At 45.1% G+C, this 18,627-nt stretch overlaps 1 protein-coding gene across 1 annotated transcript; it reads left to right on the top strand.

Moving 5' to 3' along the window:
• Nucleotides 1–383: 383 nt before the first annotated feature.
• Nucleotides 384–10,109, top strand: tamalin (trafficking regulator and scaffold protein tamalin). The gene is made up of 8 exons (XM_071921425.2): nt 384–715; nt 2,658–2,710; nt 3,633–3,687; nt 5,672–5,774; nt 7,232–7,325; nt 8,142–8,208; nt 8,856–8,922; nt 9,110–10,109. The coding sequence occupies exons 1-8, from the start codon at nt 518–520 to the stop codon at nt 9,601–9,603; spliced, it is 1,131 nt and encodes a 376-aa protein (XP_071777526.1). The 5' UTR covers nt 384–517; the 3' UTR covers nt 9,604–10,109.
• The last annotated feature ends 8,518 nt before the right edge of the window (nt 10,110–18,627 follow it).

Here is an 18,627-nt window from a genome sequence, read left to right as displayed (position 1 = left end):
AACTGATGGTAAAAGTGATGTATTATACAACAGCTGTTAACTTATAAGTTAATTAAACATTGATTTACATGCCAGATGGGCATTTTCTCCTCTTCATTCTGCCGCTGTAGCACAAAGCAGCGCTGTGCCGCTAGATTTCTACCATAAAACAACAGTCATCAAAACTTAATGGAGCTACAGAGTCCATTGTATTATCATTACCGACCAAAAAACACTTAAAGCGCGACAAGTCAACTTCTGAACTTAGGAGCAGAAACCTACGAGCAGCACCTGAATGCAGCAAAAGGGATGCACGTCAACATTGCTATTGGCACTGAGTTGTGTCCTTCACATCCCAGTCCCCGCCCCCAGCTTATTCAGAAGAAACACACTGAGGAGAAATTGTAGTTGGCTCCACGCTGCAGCACACAACTTGATCCGCATCTGTCCCGGCTGGTTGTACACTTTGTTGGAGGAGAATAAGTCATTTTGTTTTCATCTGTCATAACTCCGAAGCGCTTCCGCATATGAAACAAGCATGACGTTCAGGAGGCTGAAGAAAGTGAACTCAAACGACCCGGAGAGCGGACCATCTCCTAAAGAGAATGACATTTACTTCAGCTCGTCAAAGTCAGACAGTTGCAGGACTGTGGATTTACCGTCAAACTCCTCGGAGGTTTACAACTACAAGACTTTGGCTTACTCCGGCGGGACACTGCCCAGAAACTTCAAAAAGGTAAGCAGTCGATTTTAACACTTAAAAGACCCAATCAATAAATTGGATGTACCTGTGTGTGTGTGTGTGTGTGTGTGTGTGTGTGTGTGTGTGTGTGTGTGTGCGTGTGCGGCGAAAGAGGCAGTGGGAGAACAGTGTAATGTGTGTTCATCTGAGTGTTTACACATTCATTGGGTCTTGGAGTCTGGAGAGTATGTCCTGCCATATCCTGAAAACTGGATGCAGTTAAAAATGTCAATGAAAGTATAGGCTTCAAGTTTTCAGCAAAGTTCATATGGGAGTTGAGAGACTTGAGTCGGACGGTTTGCCTAAAAACAAGGTTACCCACTTTAGAGGGAGGATTATTTCATTTGACCTCATATCATCAGATCATACCAGGTCCACTTGTGGTTCTGGATACCTGTGGTCCAGCAAACCGGTCAATAGTTTCATTTCAGTATTATTTCACTCCCTAGAAGTAAACACAATGAGAGGCTGTGTAAGGATGACTGTATGCAGCTGTGTAATTCTGTACCAAGTCATATCTAACAGCAAACACTTAATCAGATAGGATTCCTTTGGACTCAGTCTAATCAGATGGGGGATCTGTGGTCTAATGGGGTCCTTGATATGAAAATGTTTGGGAACTGGAGGAAACTAACAGATCAGTGTATCTAAGGAGGGCATCACTGTAGAGAATGAACCCCATGCTTCTCCTTCTGCCACCTTTGGCCTGGCCAACAGTAGCCCAGACAGGGTGAGTGTGGACCACCCACCCACTTTTATGTATCTGATTTACACTGTGTCAACCATGACTGACCTGACCCCCCCCCCCCTCTCTCTCTGATGCACTAATGTTACGCCATCTTTGGGTTTTGTTGCATAGTGTCGGCTTTGAAGTTTGCATGGCTAGTGGGTCAGTTGGCAGCACGTTTCCCCGGCTATTGTGTCAGCTATCTGCAACTCATTTGATTGAAGACCGCACCTTTTATTTCCTGTGGAAGCATACTGGTGAAAGGGGACAGCTAGGGCCAGACTGAGACGTGTAACACAAACACCCTGCTTGTCCAGTGAGTAGTGTACTGTAGAGAGAGGCACAGTTACATCCACAGCCCCTCCATACTGCGTCTCTCAATTAAAGCTGGGGTGAAGGGCTACAACAGTGCATTGTGCAGAGGGACCGGGACCCCGCTTCAGCCACCCCCGTTGGTCTCTTAGGGTATTGGGGAATAAATGCACTCATTGAGAAGGGCCTGGGACAATTCTGTAAGTGTTGGGAAATAAAGAAAGCAACATTTTACTACCCAGGGAGACTAGTAGCACAAAGCGGCCTTTCATGGGAGCAACATTTGAGATCATTGAGGTAGAACAGAGGTGGATTGATTGTAAGTGATTTAGTGTAGCCTAACTGGAGAGATATCTTTCTTATTTACACAGTAAGGTAGGGCAGGGTCCTGATCCCACAATTGGATTTGGGTTTTCCCTCAATGAAGTTATTGTGGCAGAAGGCCCACCGCTAATCACTGTGTCTTATTTGGTTCTGGAATAAGTTAGAATTTGTACAAACTGATAAATAATGACCTAAAATATCAGATGTGTCAGTTCAGTCTGGGTTTCGGCCAACTTGGCGTGAAACCAAGGCTAAATATAGCCGCTATAAAGTCTTCCTCTTATGTTGTGGCTGCACACATGTGGGGTAAACAAAGAACAGACAGACACGCATTTCTGGTTTTAGCACTAATGTTTTCATATCCCTGCTGTGACCCAGCACAAACACAGCTCACCATACACGTGCGCCGCTGAAAGACTTGATGGACTGGTAGATGCGCAAATGTAGGTGCGTCCATGAAAGCTGGAGGGAAAACCCCCACCTGTGTGTATGTGTGTGTGTGTGTGTGTGCAATGTGGATTTTGAAAAAAACTCTCAGTTAACTCCATGTCTTGTTTTGTTTTCTCTCTACAGAGTGGCGGGCTGCAGAAATGGAAACCCCTGACACAGACACCAGAACCACAAAGGTACAAATCTCCCTCACCCATACTTACTTTGTCGTGCATCATTCATTCACACTTCCCCTTTTACTTTGTGGGTTTTTTCATATTCTCCCTCTACCTGGAGAGTAACATTTTCATCCTAAAAAGACTCAACTGAGCAGCCAGTTTCCAGTCATTTAAAGGCCTCTTCAGTTTCCTTGCATGAGTGAATTACAGGCGCTCATTAAAACAGTGAACTTTCATGATAACGGTTAATTGCTATGTATGATATTCTCGAAGGCTGTTCATGAATTTTCATGTCCTTCGCCGGCTCCGTCTCTGTGATGGCGTCTCGACGTCCCTCCGTCCAACAAACCCCTCGTACATTTGCTCTTTTGACGTGACGTACAGATCCCGCCGGGCACAGAGGAACTCTTGTCCGCTCCCGGTCAACAGAGATATCTTGTTATGCAATTTACATAAGGGCAGACATGGAAGAGAGGATTTCATCGTATGCCCTTAACATCCTGCTGATCTCCTCTCATCCTGGTCTTTCACTGTGGATTTTATGCTATTTCATTTGCTTTTAAAGAACCTTGATGTACGATTCTGAGCGTCTTTTCAAAGTATCATCACCATTAGCCTAAATGCAGATAGACGATCATTCCTCATATATATATATATATATATATATATATATATATATATATATATATATATTTTAAGCTTTAGTTCTGTTTCAGGATGTCTTTCAAGGCTTTTTCATACACGGAATAAATCCCCCGAGCAGATAACCCTGAAAGGTTTTCTCGCCGCAAGAGCTTATAAAAGACCTCCTCAAAGCTCGGTGCCGCTTTAATCACATCGCTGACGTCGCTTTTTCAGGGAGACACTGAGCCTGAGAGGATAAAACGAGCTGTCACGACGGAACATTAAATGATCCCTATTTCTGATTTTTTCATTTCAGAAAGGTGGTGGTCCTGGAGAAGAGCGACGAGGAGACGTTTGGTTTTGAGATCCAGGTAAGCAGGGAGACGGAGGGTGGGGGGGGGGGATTTATGGACCTCTGAGTGCCATTTAACAGGATTTCCCCGCTCTGTTACATTTCTGTTAACGGAGATGAAACTAAGTGACCAAAGCATGTGGATCCCATCCTGTAAACCTCTTAATCTGAGCGTGTGCCTGCGCCAGTAGGGTGAAAGGTCACGCGCCTGTCAAATCCCCGTCGATGTCGGGTCCCATGACTGGAGAGAAGAGAGGATAGTTTATTTGTGTCTTATTTTTTAGGCCGTGCGGTTTGCTCACACAGCTTCCCATGGAATACCTTGCTGTACTCTCGGCCGCTCAGCAGAGAGACGGTTCGCCCGTTTGACCTCGGTATCTCTCCCATCTCTCGCCGCGCTCATGTCTCCCTGAAGCGCCGGGCCTTACAATGTCTGTTCTGTTCTTTAGGGCTCGGTTGGTATCATTCTTTAAATGCTTGTCTGATTTGCTTCATTTGATGCTCATCGAATCATCAGTAGTTTGGAGCAAAGGGGCTGCCTGTTTTGACTGCAGCTGTTCTGTGAGTATTATCTATGAGGGGGCGAGGTGACGCTGGGTCAGGCAGTTTAATCGTACATAACCGTACTTCTGGTTTCTGGAACTGGAATACCATTTTTCGTAGGAAGAGATTTACTGTTCTATTTGCGGTTTCAATGCAGGTTCCTCCCTTCCTGCCTGGCTGTGGCCTAAAGGAAGTGAGATCATCAGGGCCAGCCTGACGGTCAAGAGAGAGATGGCCCGCGTTTCCATAGTGGCTTTCCGGCCTGAATGTCTCCACTGTTACTGTTGTTGTGTTGGCATTGCTGTGGAGATAATGTCAGGAGCCAATATGTAAATACAGCATTTGCATTTCAAGAATAATTTGCCTGTTTCTCTATCAGACCTCTGAGAGGGAAGCTCATGTTGAGGCCGTGGCAGAAGCTCAGGCAGATCTGAATCATTGCAAATTTTCATGCGACGCTCATCATCCAAGTTGGGATTCATGTTTTAGTAATTTATTTGAACGCTAATACATTGTAACAGCTGGTAGGCTTGATAACTTGGGTATTATTTCATCTGAGACCAAGTAGCTTTCTGTTTCTCAGCCTTGAGAGATTTATAGGGAATTGCTCATCATTTGTGTCAGAGTGAGTGACAGTCCCTGGGAGGGAAAGGCCCTGAGGTTCAAACCCCGAGTCAAACGCCTTCCACAGTGTCTGACAACAGCGGCATGTTGACTGATTGATGGTCCTGTGACAGGAGGAAGTCTATCTGTGGCCTGCGGGGCCCGGGCCTTCCTCACAGAGACTGTGGCGACTGAAAAGGGGAAGCGCTTGCGAATACATGTGGAACCAACACAAACCAACACATATGGTTACTAAGACAACAGAATAGTAGAGCGTTCAAAGGGACAGATGGGTTGTATGGCCGTGAGGTCTCGTTTATGAAAGGGATCAAATGGAAAGCCAGAGTTAATAAATACCAAATAGTGATCTTGACTCCACAATGAACTGTTTACAACAATTTCTGCAGTATGTCAATGGCAAAAGTATTTCCAGTTGAGTTTATGGGAGCATCTGGTTTATGAAGCGGCTGCTTTAAGTGTCCTTTTTATGTTAGACACTGAAAAAGCCCAGCAGTGGTTTCTGATTAGCCAGATATGGAGAAACAAACCTCTTAGTTTGCATGTTTTGCACTAGCTCCCTGCATGTAGAGCGATGCTATCTGCTTTCCTCCTTTATCTCAGTGTGAGCCGGCTCATTGCATTGCCTATCACGGCTTCCTCAGCTTGTCATTGTGCAGCAGCTCACAGTGGTTTATCAGGTTGCATTGTATGGCTGCATGGTTTCACAATTGTTGACATCAATCATTGTGTAACACCGCTGCTATTCGTACACAATTAGGAAGTATATTTCTAATGCTTTTTCTGTGTCTATTTTTCAGCATGAATGCTTACGCTGAGTGTGTTTCTGTCTCTTCCAGACGTACGGCTTGCACCACCAGGACCAAAACTCAGTGGAGATGTGCACGTTTGTGTGTAAGGTGCATGATGACAGCCCGGCCCAGCAAGCAGGACTCAAAGTTGGTAAGTAATGAGTCCATGCACCTATTAAGTAGCCGCTGTCTGTTTATTTCTCTCTCCTTTCAACTGTATGCGAGCCTGAAATAACCTAGAAAGCACTGGAAATAGACATGAGGGGAAGTGAGGACGACGTTTAGATGCAGTCCCTCCTTTTTTTTTGTCTTTTTGTTTTCGTCAGCCTCACACTCCCTGCGTCAACAAATGCACTCACGAGTTTCAGCTGTCTGTTTAGGGAAGTACAAATATGACAGTCTGCCTACTCATTTTCCAGTCAACAAACAGTTAGTGAGGGGCTTTTTTCAGCCAACACATATTTGCCAACTCCCTCACCAGTGTGCCATATACAGTATAGTAAGTCACAGACAAATGCCAATGTTATTTTTATTTGGCAAACATGGGCTTATTTTCCTTTTTTGGCCTTTTTTTTTAGACACCTACCTGTTCCTACACCAGCATGTTCAGTCACACTTTTATCTAGAGGTCTTCAAATCAGTTGGTCCAGAAGTAATGGTGACAGTGAACGGGGAAAAATATATAACTTAACACTATTTTTAGCATTATTTCACAATTAAAGTTGTTATACCTGGAGCTGGGACAGTGGAGGGAGGTTTATATAAATAAACTTGCCCGCGGCATCTATCTTCTACAAATGCAGTTTTGTGCCGATGGCTGCTGAGCCGGTCCGGTACAGTTGTGGGTTCAGTGTGTTGCTCGAGGGAACTGCAGCCGTAATCGCCGCTCTTCCCCTTCATAATGTGTCTCTGGATTCCAACTCGTGACCGCGGGGTCACAAGCTCGCCTCTCCAGCCATTAGGTCAAAGGAGGGAAGATGATCGGCAGGCAAGGCGGCCGGCCCTCTCCTTCCTCCATCCAACCTGCGTATGTCACTTCAGTTTCACTTCCTACATTCCTCACATGCCTCGTTTATTGTTCCCCGTGTCTTGCCGCTGTGAGCCGAGTGACTTCATCGCACGGAGGAGATTAGGCGGTGGTTCTTAAAAGGGAAAACAGGCATTGTGCTCGAGCCTCACAGAAAGTCGGCCCTCAGACACGCGAGTTCACACCCCACCTAAATCTTGTCTGATTCTGAAGAGAGAGACTGATTGTAACAGATAAAGTAATGGATGTGGCTTTGACATGTAGACAGGGATGGAAATACACGGTCTGTGGTGTTCTAACACTAGAACGATTTCTCAAGCTTTGTTTCAAATGAGGTGAATGGAGGGTGTAAGTGTAAGTTAACACTTGTGCAACTGATGATGGCCTGTGTGCCACGACTGCACATGGCTTTCAACATTTGTATTGCATATGGGCTGAGGAACGCAGTGCTGTGATTGGACCACGGCTGATTCCTTTTGGAATCAAACCAGCCTCAGTTGGCCCCGGCTTAAATGAAGCCACAATGGAATGAGCCGCATGTGACGGCTGTTGGTTAACACACATGTTGCTTGTGCGCACAGGGGACACCATCGCAAGTGTGAACGAGGCCGCCGTGGATGGATTTCGGCACAAGGAAATCGTTCAGCTCATCAGGGCCTGTGGCAACACAATCAGGTAAGCAGATACACAGGAACAGGAACAGTTGTGGCTGTTGAAATGTTTCCTGTAGCTCATTAACCAAAACACTGGTGCTTTTCTGGATGGGCTCAGACTCCGCAGTTCATGATGAATCAGGTAGTTCAAATTTTTAAATAGTTCCTCAGAGAAATGTGGAACAAATCTATTAAATAGCATAAATAATCAATTTAGCTCAATTGGAGTGTCTTGCACACTACACTGTTAGAATTTGATATTCTGCAGATTGCCGAGTGGGTGTTTAATTTGAACCACATTCTCTTCCTTGCACTCATTCTGCTTGTAAAAGATTAAAAGGACAATTAGCGAGGCCCCATCTGTGCGCTTTGAACGCTACTGCACAAGAAGTGAGGTTAACCGCATCAAAATACTAGTATATGCATAGATTTTATTAACTGACATCATCAAATTATCCGTACCACTTGACTAAGTATAAACTGGGACATTTAATTAGCCGCTCAAGTGAAAACGAGCTCTATAAGAACCCCAGCCCCCCCTCACACACACACACACACACACACACACACACACACACACACACACACACACTCGTGATCTAAAACACTCGCAACTTAAGTGGAAGTTGAGTGGAAATTGTATATGTTCTTGATCCTTCCCCCCACTTGTAAACTGCTGACACCGGAGCCGTTCCCGTTGCGGTCTTATGAAAAGAGCCTTTCATATGGTTCTACTAGGTTCCTCAGCTTATTAAATAGCCGTGTTTTGCCCTTGTAGTTTTATAAGTGCTTCCTGTGATGCTTATTAATTATGTTGCTCTCTGGTTTTCCACTGTAGGCTAGAGACGGTTTACAGCGACTCCATCCGAAAAGCGGAGCTGGAAGCCCGGCTGCAGTATCTAAAGGTAACTTTCTCTTCCCAGACATTGCAGCAGTGGCTGTTTACTGCCAGCGCTCTCCGGCTCAGCCTGGATGTGTGTCCAGCAGCCTTAAACCGCAGACAGAAAACAGAGCTCTCCCACAGTGCTGCATGCTGTATATAGACACCAGCCCCCACCCCTCCCCACCTGTTTTCCCAACTGCCCCACCTGTTGCATCAGGAGCGGCTGCAGCTTCTCCAGCATGCACACTGATTGCTGTGTGTGCATGGAGAACGAGAGCAGACATGGCAACATTCTTGCTCATGGCCGTTAAAAAGCTGCCTGTGAAGTGTCTCAAGTGAGCGAGCTTTCCCCAAGATTATAGCAGCTGTCCCCGCTGTAATCCATGAGTGCCTTATGGCTGAGAGGCCTGCAGTATAGCAGCGTTCTGAGCGCACTAATTCAACATTTTGAAGATGAATGACAGGAAATGAAGCTGCTGCTGAACATAACACATTTGACATACTTGAGATGAAAATGCTCATAGTTGTTGTTTTCCTACTATATACTGTTTAGTAGTATATATGCAACATTATATGCAACTTTCACATATATTGACTCATCAATGTTGGGATTATATTGTGGTTCTCTTGCCACAGTCATTTAAAATATGTCTTGCATTTCTTTTCTAGCAAACCCTGCATGAAAAGTGGGACGAGTATCGGTCGCTGATGATGCAGGAGCAGAGGCTTGTTCATGGTAGGTCACATGTCACTGATGGTCTCATTTGTATTCATCTGAGCTAATCGGTTAAAAGTGGCATCTATGTGTGCAGTCATATCACCTTTGCATATCCATGCAAAAAGTCTTTGGTCATCCATTTTGTATAATGCCATGCATCTGTGGCCAGTATGCCTTTTTAAAATGTTCTCCTTCTTTCCCTCAGGCATAGTGATGAGCGACGCTGCGGTGTACGAGTCCCTGGAGTCGGCAGGACTGTACGGCAGCCTGGGAGCCCCCAGCCCCGCCGCTCTGAGAGCGCTCCGCTGCACCGGCAGCACCAGCAGCTCCGCCAGCTATCTCAGCACGGCCACCGAGGACGACCCGCTCTACCAGACCTGTCTGTACCAGGCGGACCGCGCCGTCGACTCGGACGCCGCCAACCCGGACAAGAAGAAAGAGCAGCAGCCGCCGCAGAGGCAGCAGCGCCTCCGACCGGCCAGCGAGCTCTTCACCTCGGCCAAGACCCACCTGACCCGCAGCGCCAGCACACGCAGCTACCTGAGAGGCTCTTCGTCGTCGACGCCGGCTTCGGGGGAGAAGCAGGGAGGATTCGGCTCGCTTCAGAGGAAACCCAAACAGAAAAGCTTCCGCAGGCGCCTCCTCAAATTCATCCCGGGGTTGAACCGACCGCTGGAGGAGGAGGAGAGCAAGCTCTGAGAAGAGAACAGAGCTGTCACACCTCAGCATCAAGTCAACACAGACCCAAAGACTTAAATTACCAATGACTGTCAAATAACTCCCAAAGAATGCAGTACAAGCAGCACCAAAGAGTGAAGAGAATGAGACCAAAATGTAAAAGCTCTACAGTTGCACCTCTCCATGTTTAAATGGCTAGACATGAACCTTTGGCTACATACTGTAGCCTGCAGTGTTTAACACCTGTACATAACTTTCCATTTGTTTTGTTCTTTAAGTTATTTATTTATTTTAACATTTCTGATTTATGTACAGAATGAAGGAAATCTCAGTTTTTACTGCATGTACCAACTTTTATTTTGACCTTTGACCTGAATAAATGACCCGTTATGATAGCGATTGTGCAAGGCACCATTTTGTAAGAGACAGATTTGTTACGTTTGTTACGTTTCTACTGATGATTCAGATTGATCCTGTTTTGTCTTGCCAAAGTTACAGTACCTAAAAATAAATATGTGGCATTTTGAGATGATTTGCTCATTATTTTGTGCAGAACCTGCAAGAATGGCTGTTTTGTTCCGCAAACCACAGCTGTTTGTGGGAATTGTAGCCGCCAAACTGAAATTAGCACTCAGAATCCGAGTGTATACACAATCTGTTTGTAATTTCCACAGTGGAGAGGTATCCCGCTCCATGTGATTCCTTTAAATATAGCGGCCTTTATGTGCTTCCATAGCTCTTTGTGCCTTCAGAAAATGTTATCACCCCGGTATCGGAGGATAGTGGGTCGTTGTGGATGTTTTAAGGCTTTTATAGTCTGAGGCATGCAGAAAGGAGGCTGTTGTATTGGGCCTGACACAGTTTATTGTTGGGAGAATACCGAGGAATGTGCGGAGAAAGGCATGACCCAGAATTCCAAACACAACCGCCTTCTTTCAGCTCTTGCAGGCGAATGCTGATCCTTCCTCTTCCACGCTCCCACATTCCCATGGCGGGTTCAGTTGGCCAAGGGGTTGCTGGGATGGGGGGTGGAGTGGTGGGATGGGGGTGGGAGTGGTGGGATGCGGGGGGGGGGGGGGGGGGGTTGCATTTGTGTCTTTTCATTCCAGGGTCCCAGCTGACCCCGTGAGGTCATGGTGGTCACTCTCTCCGTTGCGATCCCTTTTGTCCTCTGCCGCTCATTCACAGTTGCGTCAAGAGTGTCGATGATGGTGAGCGATGGTATGTGGCCATGTGTTGCAGCCAGGCCCCCTTCATACTCACCGCTGTTGTCGTGAGCAGATTAGGAGAAGGAGAAGCAGAGCGAGAGGGAGGGGGTTGGAGTGGAAGCTGACGTAAGGGATTATTATGCAAGTTTGCCGGTGCTTGAAACATGGGGTTTAGAGCGAATGGGCTTTTTAGTCTGAATGCATAACGAGGGGGTTATTAGGCAAGATGACGGTGACCCAAAAACAATGCGTGAAAGGGCCATTTAACGGAGGGCCGAAACAAAGAGCATGCAGTTGGCGCTCGGCAATTAACACAGTGGGAGGTTAGAATAGAGGGTGGCTAGTCAGGAACCGCACTGCAAATGTTTGGGCATCGCCCTACTGTTAAAACACCAGTGTTGATTCAAAGCCTAAGTGGTGAATTTGCTTTGTCTGTTCACCAATAGGTTAGAGGCCAGAGTATGAACTGTAGGTAGAGGTCAGTTTCGGCTTCTAGTGTTGCTTTTCCCCCATTGTAGGATGCATGCGTCGAAAAGTATTTGTTAGGTATTTTAATTCTCCACCACTATCTCCACATTGTTACCAGAATGCATGAAATTACTTCTGAGTATTGAGGTCTATAATGGACCCAGCAGACAGGAAGATTTGTGGCTGCTGTCCTTTCGCAGCCTGTCGATTATGAGAAATGAACTTTGAGAGGAGGAAGTGGAGGGCCTGCAGGACACAGTTGAGCCACTGTGGTGCGACAGCTCAGACCAAACTGCAATTTCTCAAGCATGATCAGAGTTATGCGTGTCACGCTGTGTGACGGGGCTGTGAGCCTCTGGTCAAATAGATGGATCTGTGCAGATGTTTCTCGGCTGAACATGAGGGAAGCGGTGGGGCGGTCTGCTTAACACCAGCAATGTTCTTGCACAGTTACATATTTGTACAAGTTCACTGCGCACAGAAAAGACACCAGTCAACAGCAGTTTATATCGAACACACCTCATACTGTCACACAATAAACAAACAAGCAAATAAACCTATTCCTGTTTTCAAAAGGGAAAGTTTTGGTGTAGCTAAGCGTGGGTGGCTGGCATCGCATTTTGGAACTTTCTTGGTTGTGTCTGTCTGTAGCTCGAGGGATAGCAGCTTGTGTGGGCCGCCAAGGTGCAGGATGTGGGCGACAAATGTGCCGGAAATCCACCATAAAGATAAGAGAATACAACTGACAGCAAGCTTAAAAAAAGCCAGCATTGTATGTACGTGTCTGTGTGTTTGTCTGTGTTAGTCTGTGAGTGTGTGTGTGTGAGTGTGTTTAACTAAGAGAGAATAGGCTACATGTAGCAGATGGAATAAAAGAGGGCGAGTAGCACTAGAATGGACACCTGTCTCAGGGGCTGACAGGTGTGAAGAAAAGAGGAGGAGTGGGGAGAGATTGCGGTCAAAAGGTGCAAATGGAAACTGAGTCCTTTACTTACTTAGTTCTGAAATGGTCGAGCTCTTGCTTCTGATATCTAACTTAGTTCTTTTGTGTGGTAATGTCAAAATACTGTGTACTAATTTAGTACATGACCAACAAGAGGAAGCAAAGGTGGCCAATACAATGCAGATTAGTTAGTTTTGTTAGTGGAGAACTCACAGCCATCATCCATAACAGTTATCTTAAAGCTTAAATGAATGCAAAGTGATGTACTGTGTTCATATGGTGTTCATTATGTGGTATCTAAGATAACGATGCTGAATTTGGTTTCCCAGCAGTCGGCCTACAGATAGAGAGTGCATTGATACCTTGTAAGGAACATTATGAGTTGTGGCTTCAGTCTTTCCTGGACCTGCTGGTCATAATTTCTACTTAATTGGATGAGGTTGTGTTTTATTAACAAAGATATACCCAAGCACCGTAAACACCAGTGGCTTGATGTACAGTATATTGCAACTTTCTCAGTATTTTGTGGAGGATCGGTGCGTGGCGTATGTTTTTCCACAGCGGAACCGGTAACTGAAGGTGAAGCTGTTTGCCAAGATAACAGACTAATTCCCCTGAGAAGTCTGACTGCTGAAACATGAACGCCTTGTTCAGTAACTGCAGCGACACTTCCTATTCACAGTTGCCTCGTATGGCTAACTCAAGTTGCAAAGAAAGACCTTAGATGACTAGACGCTGACCCCCCTCCCACCCTCCACACACACACACACACACACACACACACACTCTCATTTCCCGCTCTACGGAGTGACAGGTGTGAATGTTGGTGAATATGCTTTTATTTCCCCATGCTGCTCCTATGTCAACCAGGCATGACCGTTTAGCTTATCATCAACAGAGCAAACACAGCAGCTGCATGTGGCAAATCTCAATAGAATTTTGGGGGCGAATGAATGGAATCATTTGTTCTTTGATATTTCTTCCACATATTAAAATGTAGTAAAAGCATCCTGAAGTTAGTGTGCTATAGTGGCTCAGTCTGCTTAGCATAAGAATACAACACACTGTATTCTTTGAATTTTGGCTGAAACTGCACTGTTGCATCTCTCTGTCCTCTCTCCTGCTTTTATCCGCTTTATCTGAAAAAGTATCAAAGACTGCAGTATTTTTCCTTAAAAAAAAATAAATATGAATTTGGAGTTGACCCTCTGATTTGCAGGTTATTTCCTGATTTCGAGCATCTGAGATGCTTTTCATCTGGATGTGAGGCTCATTGTGCGTAGTGTATGTACAGCTGGTTTATGATGGGCGTCAGGTCAAATTTTCAGTTATTAAATGGGTTCCTCTTTTTCAAAATGGCTTTATGATGTTTGAGCACACAAATGTTAGATAGGGAACCACCTGCCAATGTTCTCTCTCTCTCTCACCCTCCCACCCACCCACACTCACACGCACACACACACACACACACACACACACACACACACACATCTCACTTGGATCAGAAAAAAACTCATATTATTTCACCCACTTACTTGCATCTGTTGAAAAGGTTAAGGGAAATATTTTGCCTAACTATTAGGCTTTAGAGGTCAGCGTCCAGATTTGCTATCAGCTGCTGTTGAAATTTGGGACTGAGGGTGTGTTATATAATACCCACCCGACAGTTGAGAGTCCGAGGGCAGTGTGTCTGCGCAGAGAAGGAGAAAGTCCTCAAATACAATAGCCGGAAGTGACAGGGGGTTATATCTTTGAACACACTCTGGACGCAGTTGGAAAGTTTTCCCAGATATTACAGCAACTAGAACTTCGCAAGAAGGGAGGGGGGATTTCACTCATCCCTACATAAAAAAATATATATAATACTGTGTAACCAGCAGTGTCAAGAGCAATGTGCAGATCGGGATCTAAGCTGACATCTATACTTTGGTTGAAGCAGAAGAAAAAGAGTGGCGACAGTAACTTCTTCCTGTCTCCAAATAAAGGAAGTGGTGGGGATCAGGCTGTTCTGGGACGTCAGACTGTGTGTGTTTTTTTCCAGGGGCTTTTGAACAAATACAAACAGTTGCGGTGCAGAAACGGCGCAGGACAACAAGAGTACACACACACATTGTCCTAATCTCCCCACCATTTCGGAGCAAATGAAATCCGCCTGGCCCGTCTCGCAGGCTCAGACGCGGGGCAGGCCCGGGGAACGGGAGCGTCTGGGCTTCAGGAATGCTGTAAGCTGCAGTGTTTGTCCAAGTACAGAGAGGATGTTGACTCACTCAGGGTTTTTCGAGAGCCAGCTCCCGGAAAGCAGAGAGGATGGAGCCCAGAGATACTCCACTGTGTTCCCAGAAAGCGTTGCGATTAACTGAACTTCTCGGTGCTGGCGTTCCTGGGAAGACGACATTGTGCTGTACATTGTTTGATAGTGACGCAGAAAACTCTCTTCCATGTTATTGGCACTTTGTCATGGAAGACTGAGACTGATATGAGGTTGACAGTGGCCTGAATTGGCACAGAGTATGCATAGAGATCAATAATATACTCCTGTGAATATCATTTTTATACAATATGTGTGTATATATGGTGTACAGCCTGGTATTTTTATCTGAAACGGTTGAGGACACACTCACCCACCCACACCATATACCCAAGAGTCCCTCACTTTCTTTCAGAGAAGGTGTAACTGAGTCATCCACGGTGATGATGACATTACACACTTCATGATGAAAGTCTCTAAATGGCTTGTCGGGGGAAAGGTGACGCGCTCGTGACGACAACGAAAGGAGACGCTCATGTTGTGGCAGTTTCTCACATTGCTGAAATAAAGTGAAGAAACACAGAGACTTGGGAAAGGAGGAAGTTTGCGTGTCTGTCTCGTCGTGCCGTGGTTTCAGGGCTGCTGTCACTGTGCTTTTTTTTTTTTATTATTTTCCATTCGGTTTCAGATCCCATGATTGAATTCATCTCAGCAAGTTTATCTCAGCAAGTCCGATCATTCTGCGTCTGATTTTAAGGTCATTTCAGTTGAAGAAGTCTTTCCAGTTGCGGTTTCACTTCTCCGACATCTATATACCTGTAATTATCATAAGATTCTCTGATAAGATTCACCATACCTTTCCCTGTTTATTGCGCTGAATGTAGCACCAAAACAGATGGTGACTGTACTCTGCATGCTGATGAGACTGGGGAATTTATTGTGATTTGAACAGAGACCAAGCGTAAGCACACTGGGGCAAAGCTGTTATCCATTTCCAGCTGAATGGCATCTGTGGTTGTTATGGCTGACATTTCTCTTCCACTCTCTGAGAGTTCTTCATCCCCTGTCTAATACTGACAAGTAAGGCTTTGTATTGTTTGGGGATTTCGCCTGAATCAGTACAATCAACTCCGGCGCGCGCGCACACACACACACACACACACACGCACACACACACTCTTTATAAAGTTCCCCACTTACTCTTAAACATCGGCTCCTGACCTTGAACAGGTCCAGGAAACTTTGAGACAATAACACTGCTATTTCATCCATGAGCTGTATCTGGAAAAACAAGGGGAAATTCATTGAAGAAAAAAAACAAAAAAAAACTAGCAGATGAAAAGGGGCCAAAGTCAGCCAAGAGCCAACATGAGTGAGTCACTGATGGCGATTGTCCCAGACCTGGAATGGAATCAAAACAAAAGCGCAGCACCAGCCCACCATGGCAGCTCCACGGGCCTGTCAGGGGATGCTGGTTAGTGGGTGCTGGAGGTGTTCAGCTGCCTCCCCTTTTCCTGGCTTGACCGAGTGTTTGGGCCTCTCATAACGCTTCCTGACTCTTTTTCCTGTGGGACCTCGGGAAAGTTGCCAGTAAGATTTCCCCACCCTGGTCCACACCTCTGCCTCGAGACAGCAGCGAGGAAGACCACAACTACAACGGACTGAAAAAAACCACTAAGAAAGAGTTATGAAGCTGAGGTGTGAATGTCTTCATGGTTAAACCGGAAGCTGAGGTGTGAGTGTGTGGAATGCAGCTGCTGTTATACGTTTTATAACTGTCATGGCCTCTCTAAACTGAGAAATCGCACGAGGGAAGCGCTCTTGAATCCCTGTAAAGTTGCACGCCAAATTTCTGTCCTTGGTTTAGACTGTGAAGCATTATGGCATGGGTGGTTTCCAAAAGTATAAACACTGTGCATGCTAGGCAAGCACACTTCAATTTCAGATATCATCATTTGAAGATATTGCTCTCTGTTAGGGATTATGACCTCTTTGTTTTCTTGAGAGTGTAATTGTAATTGTTTTCTCATGTGATGAACTGTAACTATCCTCGATTCAGACCCACAACCCTCTATTGTACCCCAATGACATCAACAAATCGAGTCCCTAAGAAACCACTTCTGGGTCTTCACATGTGCTGCTACATCGGCCCAGTGTGTGGCCAGTGTATGTGGGCAGCCGATGAGGGAGGAATGTGTGAGTGGGCCGGCTCAAAGGGGACATTCTTGTGACCTACAAACCAACAACAGAAAGAGAGTTTGTGTCCTCGGGTGACAAAAGGCAAGCTCGAAGACAGAAGACATTATTTAAAATGTGCTGTGATGAAATGGCTGTGCTGGACATGCAGCTGAGCCTTGTGTCATTTTCATCAATGTGACCTCTGTGGATGAAAAGTTATTGTTCCAAAACATCCAAATACAGAGTTAATCTTGAGTTTGTTGTGGGTAATATGTATTTGGTTTTATAGCACATCATTCCAGTACGTCATATCGGTGTTATTGATGTACCACTGCTGTAAATGTAATTAACCCACGCAAGCTGAGATGACGAAACTCTGTTGTATTTCACCTGAAACACATTAGGTTTTCTGTTTTGAATGGCTAATCTTCCCCACCTCCTCCTTGTCTCTCACTCCTCTGTCACCCCAGTCAGTGTGGAGTTTACAGGCATAGCATGAGATTACTCAGTCATGTTGTGATGCTGCCCTCTAGTGTTACATCGGCTCACAAACTTGTGAGTTGTAATGCATGTATGAACGGGCCTCCAGGGTATTAGGGAGTGCAATGTGGAAGTGTTCACTCAGGTTGTGAAGAGACAAGCCAACCTTTTCATATTCATATTCATATTGATTCATTTTTATAGGAATGAAATATATCAGAATTTCCCATTAAGTGCCAAATTTGTTAATAGCTTTAATTTGTTAATAGATGTTCAAATTCTATAGGCAGAAAATAGCTCAAAGCTTTGATGTGCAGATTTTTTTGGCAACTGCCTGACACAGAGATCCATCCCCAGTTCAACCTAAACGACTATAAACTTGTGAACTGTCACAGGAGATCCATGGCCAGTATTAGCACCAGTGATTAACAGGTCTTGTACTAATTGCCTTCATGTTCCTTCCAGATGAATTTCAACCTCAGCCTGAAATTCAACACGAGGCATGCCAGTGTTAATGGGCATACCATCAGAGTATTAACAGCAGCTAATATGTGGAGTCTAGCTGTCCGCTATCAGGAATAAATGTTTGATTTATGTTTGATTCAGCTTAAGGTCAGCTCCTCGTAGCACTAACGGTCAATAAAGGAAACTAACATGTACAGAAGCATACTTGAGCTTGACATTAGATGAAAATGACATTAATTGCACAGGAGAGGAAAATATGGACAGAAAAATTTGGGAAAAGAGGGAGTGATGCCATTGGTCAGAAAGCTGAATCTGCTGAATGGATACAACCAACCTGCTGACCAAAGTGTCAAAACACAGCACAACTTCAGGATTACAGCCTCAGGAAACAGAAAGAGTTCTTCAGTAAATTGAATGGCTGTCAGTCATGAAAGCACCAACCGCTATTGTTGCGTTGTCTTTTAAATTTTGCTGCCGCACTCTTGAATGTGTTTCCTTGGTGATGATTTTACTGTTGTACTTTGATATATTGTGATTTGTAATAATTTACAAAGATACTATAAAAAATATAGCATATACATAGAAATATATGCGTGTGTGCATGTGTATGTGATGTGTTTGTGATCTAATTATGTCATATATGTGTGCCTGTATATATATGAGGCATAGTGAAAATAAATAAATACTTAACAAGGCCCTCCGCAGTGTCGGCAGTGAAGGGCTCTGGTGGCTCTGTACTGGTGTGAGGAGTGATTTCTGCCAAGGCTTCATTTAGAACAAAAGAGATCAACTATATTAAACTGCTGAGATCTGTACATACTGCATGTCCCACTCCCATATTGCACCACCAGATGGAGCATTCACAGTATGTATTACCTCCTCCCACTAGTGCAAACCTCAGCAAAAGTTGAGAACCTTGAAATGATTTCCATAGATGTGAAGGGGCAGATGTCACTTGTTCCTCTTACTGAAGTCCATCATAAATTGTCCTACAAGTTGCCATGGTCACGGATATCAAGGGGACTTTTATATTCAACAATGACTTAAACAAAATG

The sequence above is a fragment of the Centroberyx gerrardi genome, chromosome 14, assembly GCF_048128805.1.
Source record: "Centroberyx gerrardi isolate f3 chromosome 14, fCenGer3.hap1.cur.20231027, whole genome shotgun sequence".
Classification (NCBI taxonomy): Eukaryota; Metazoa; Chordata; class Actinopteri; order Beryciformes; family Berycidae; genus Centroberyx; species Centroberyx gerrardi.
Note: the sequence above shows the minus strand (reverse complement) of the source record. Positions and strands in the feature narration are given on the sequence as shown.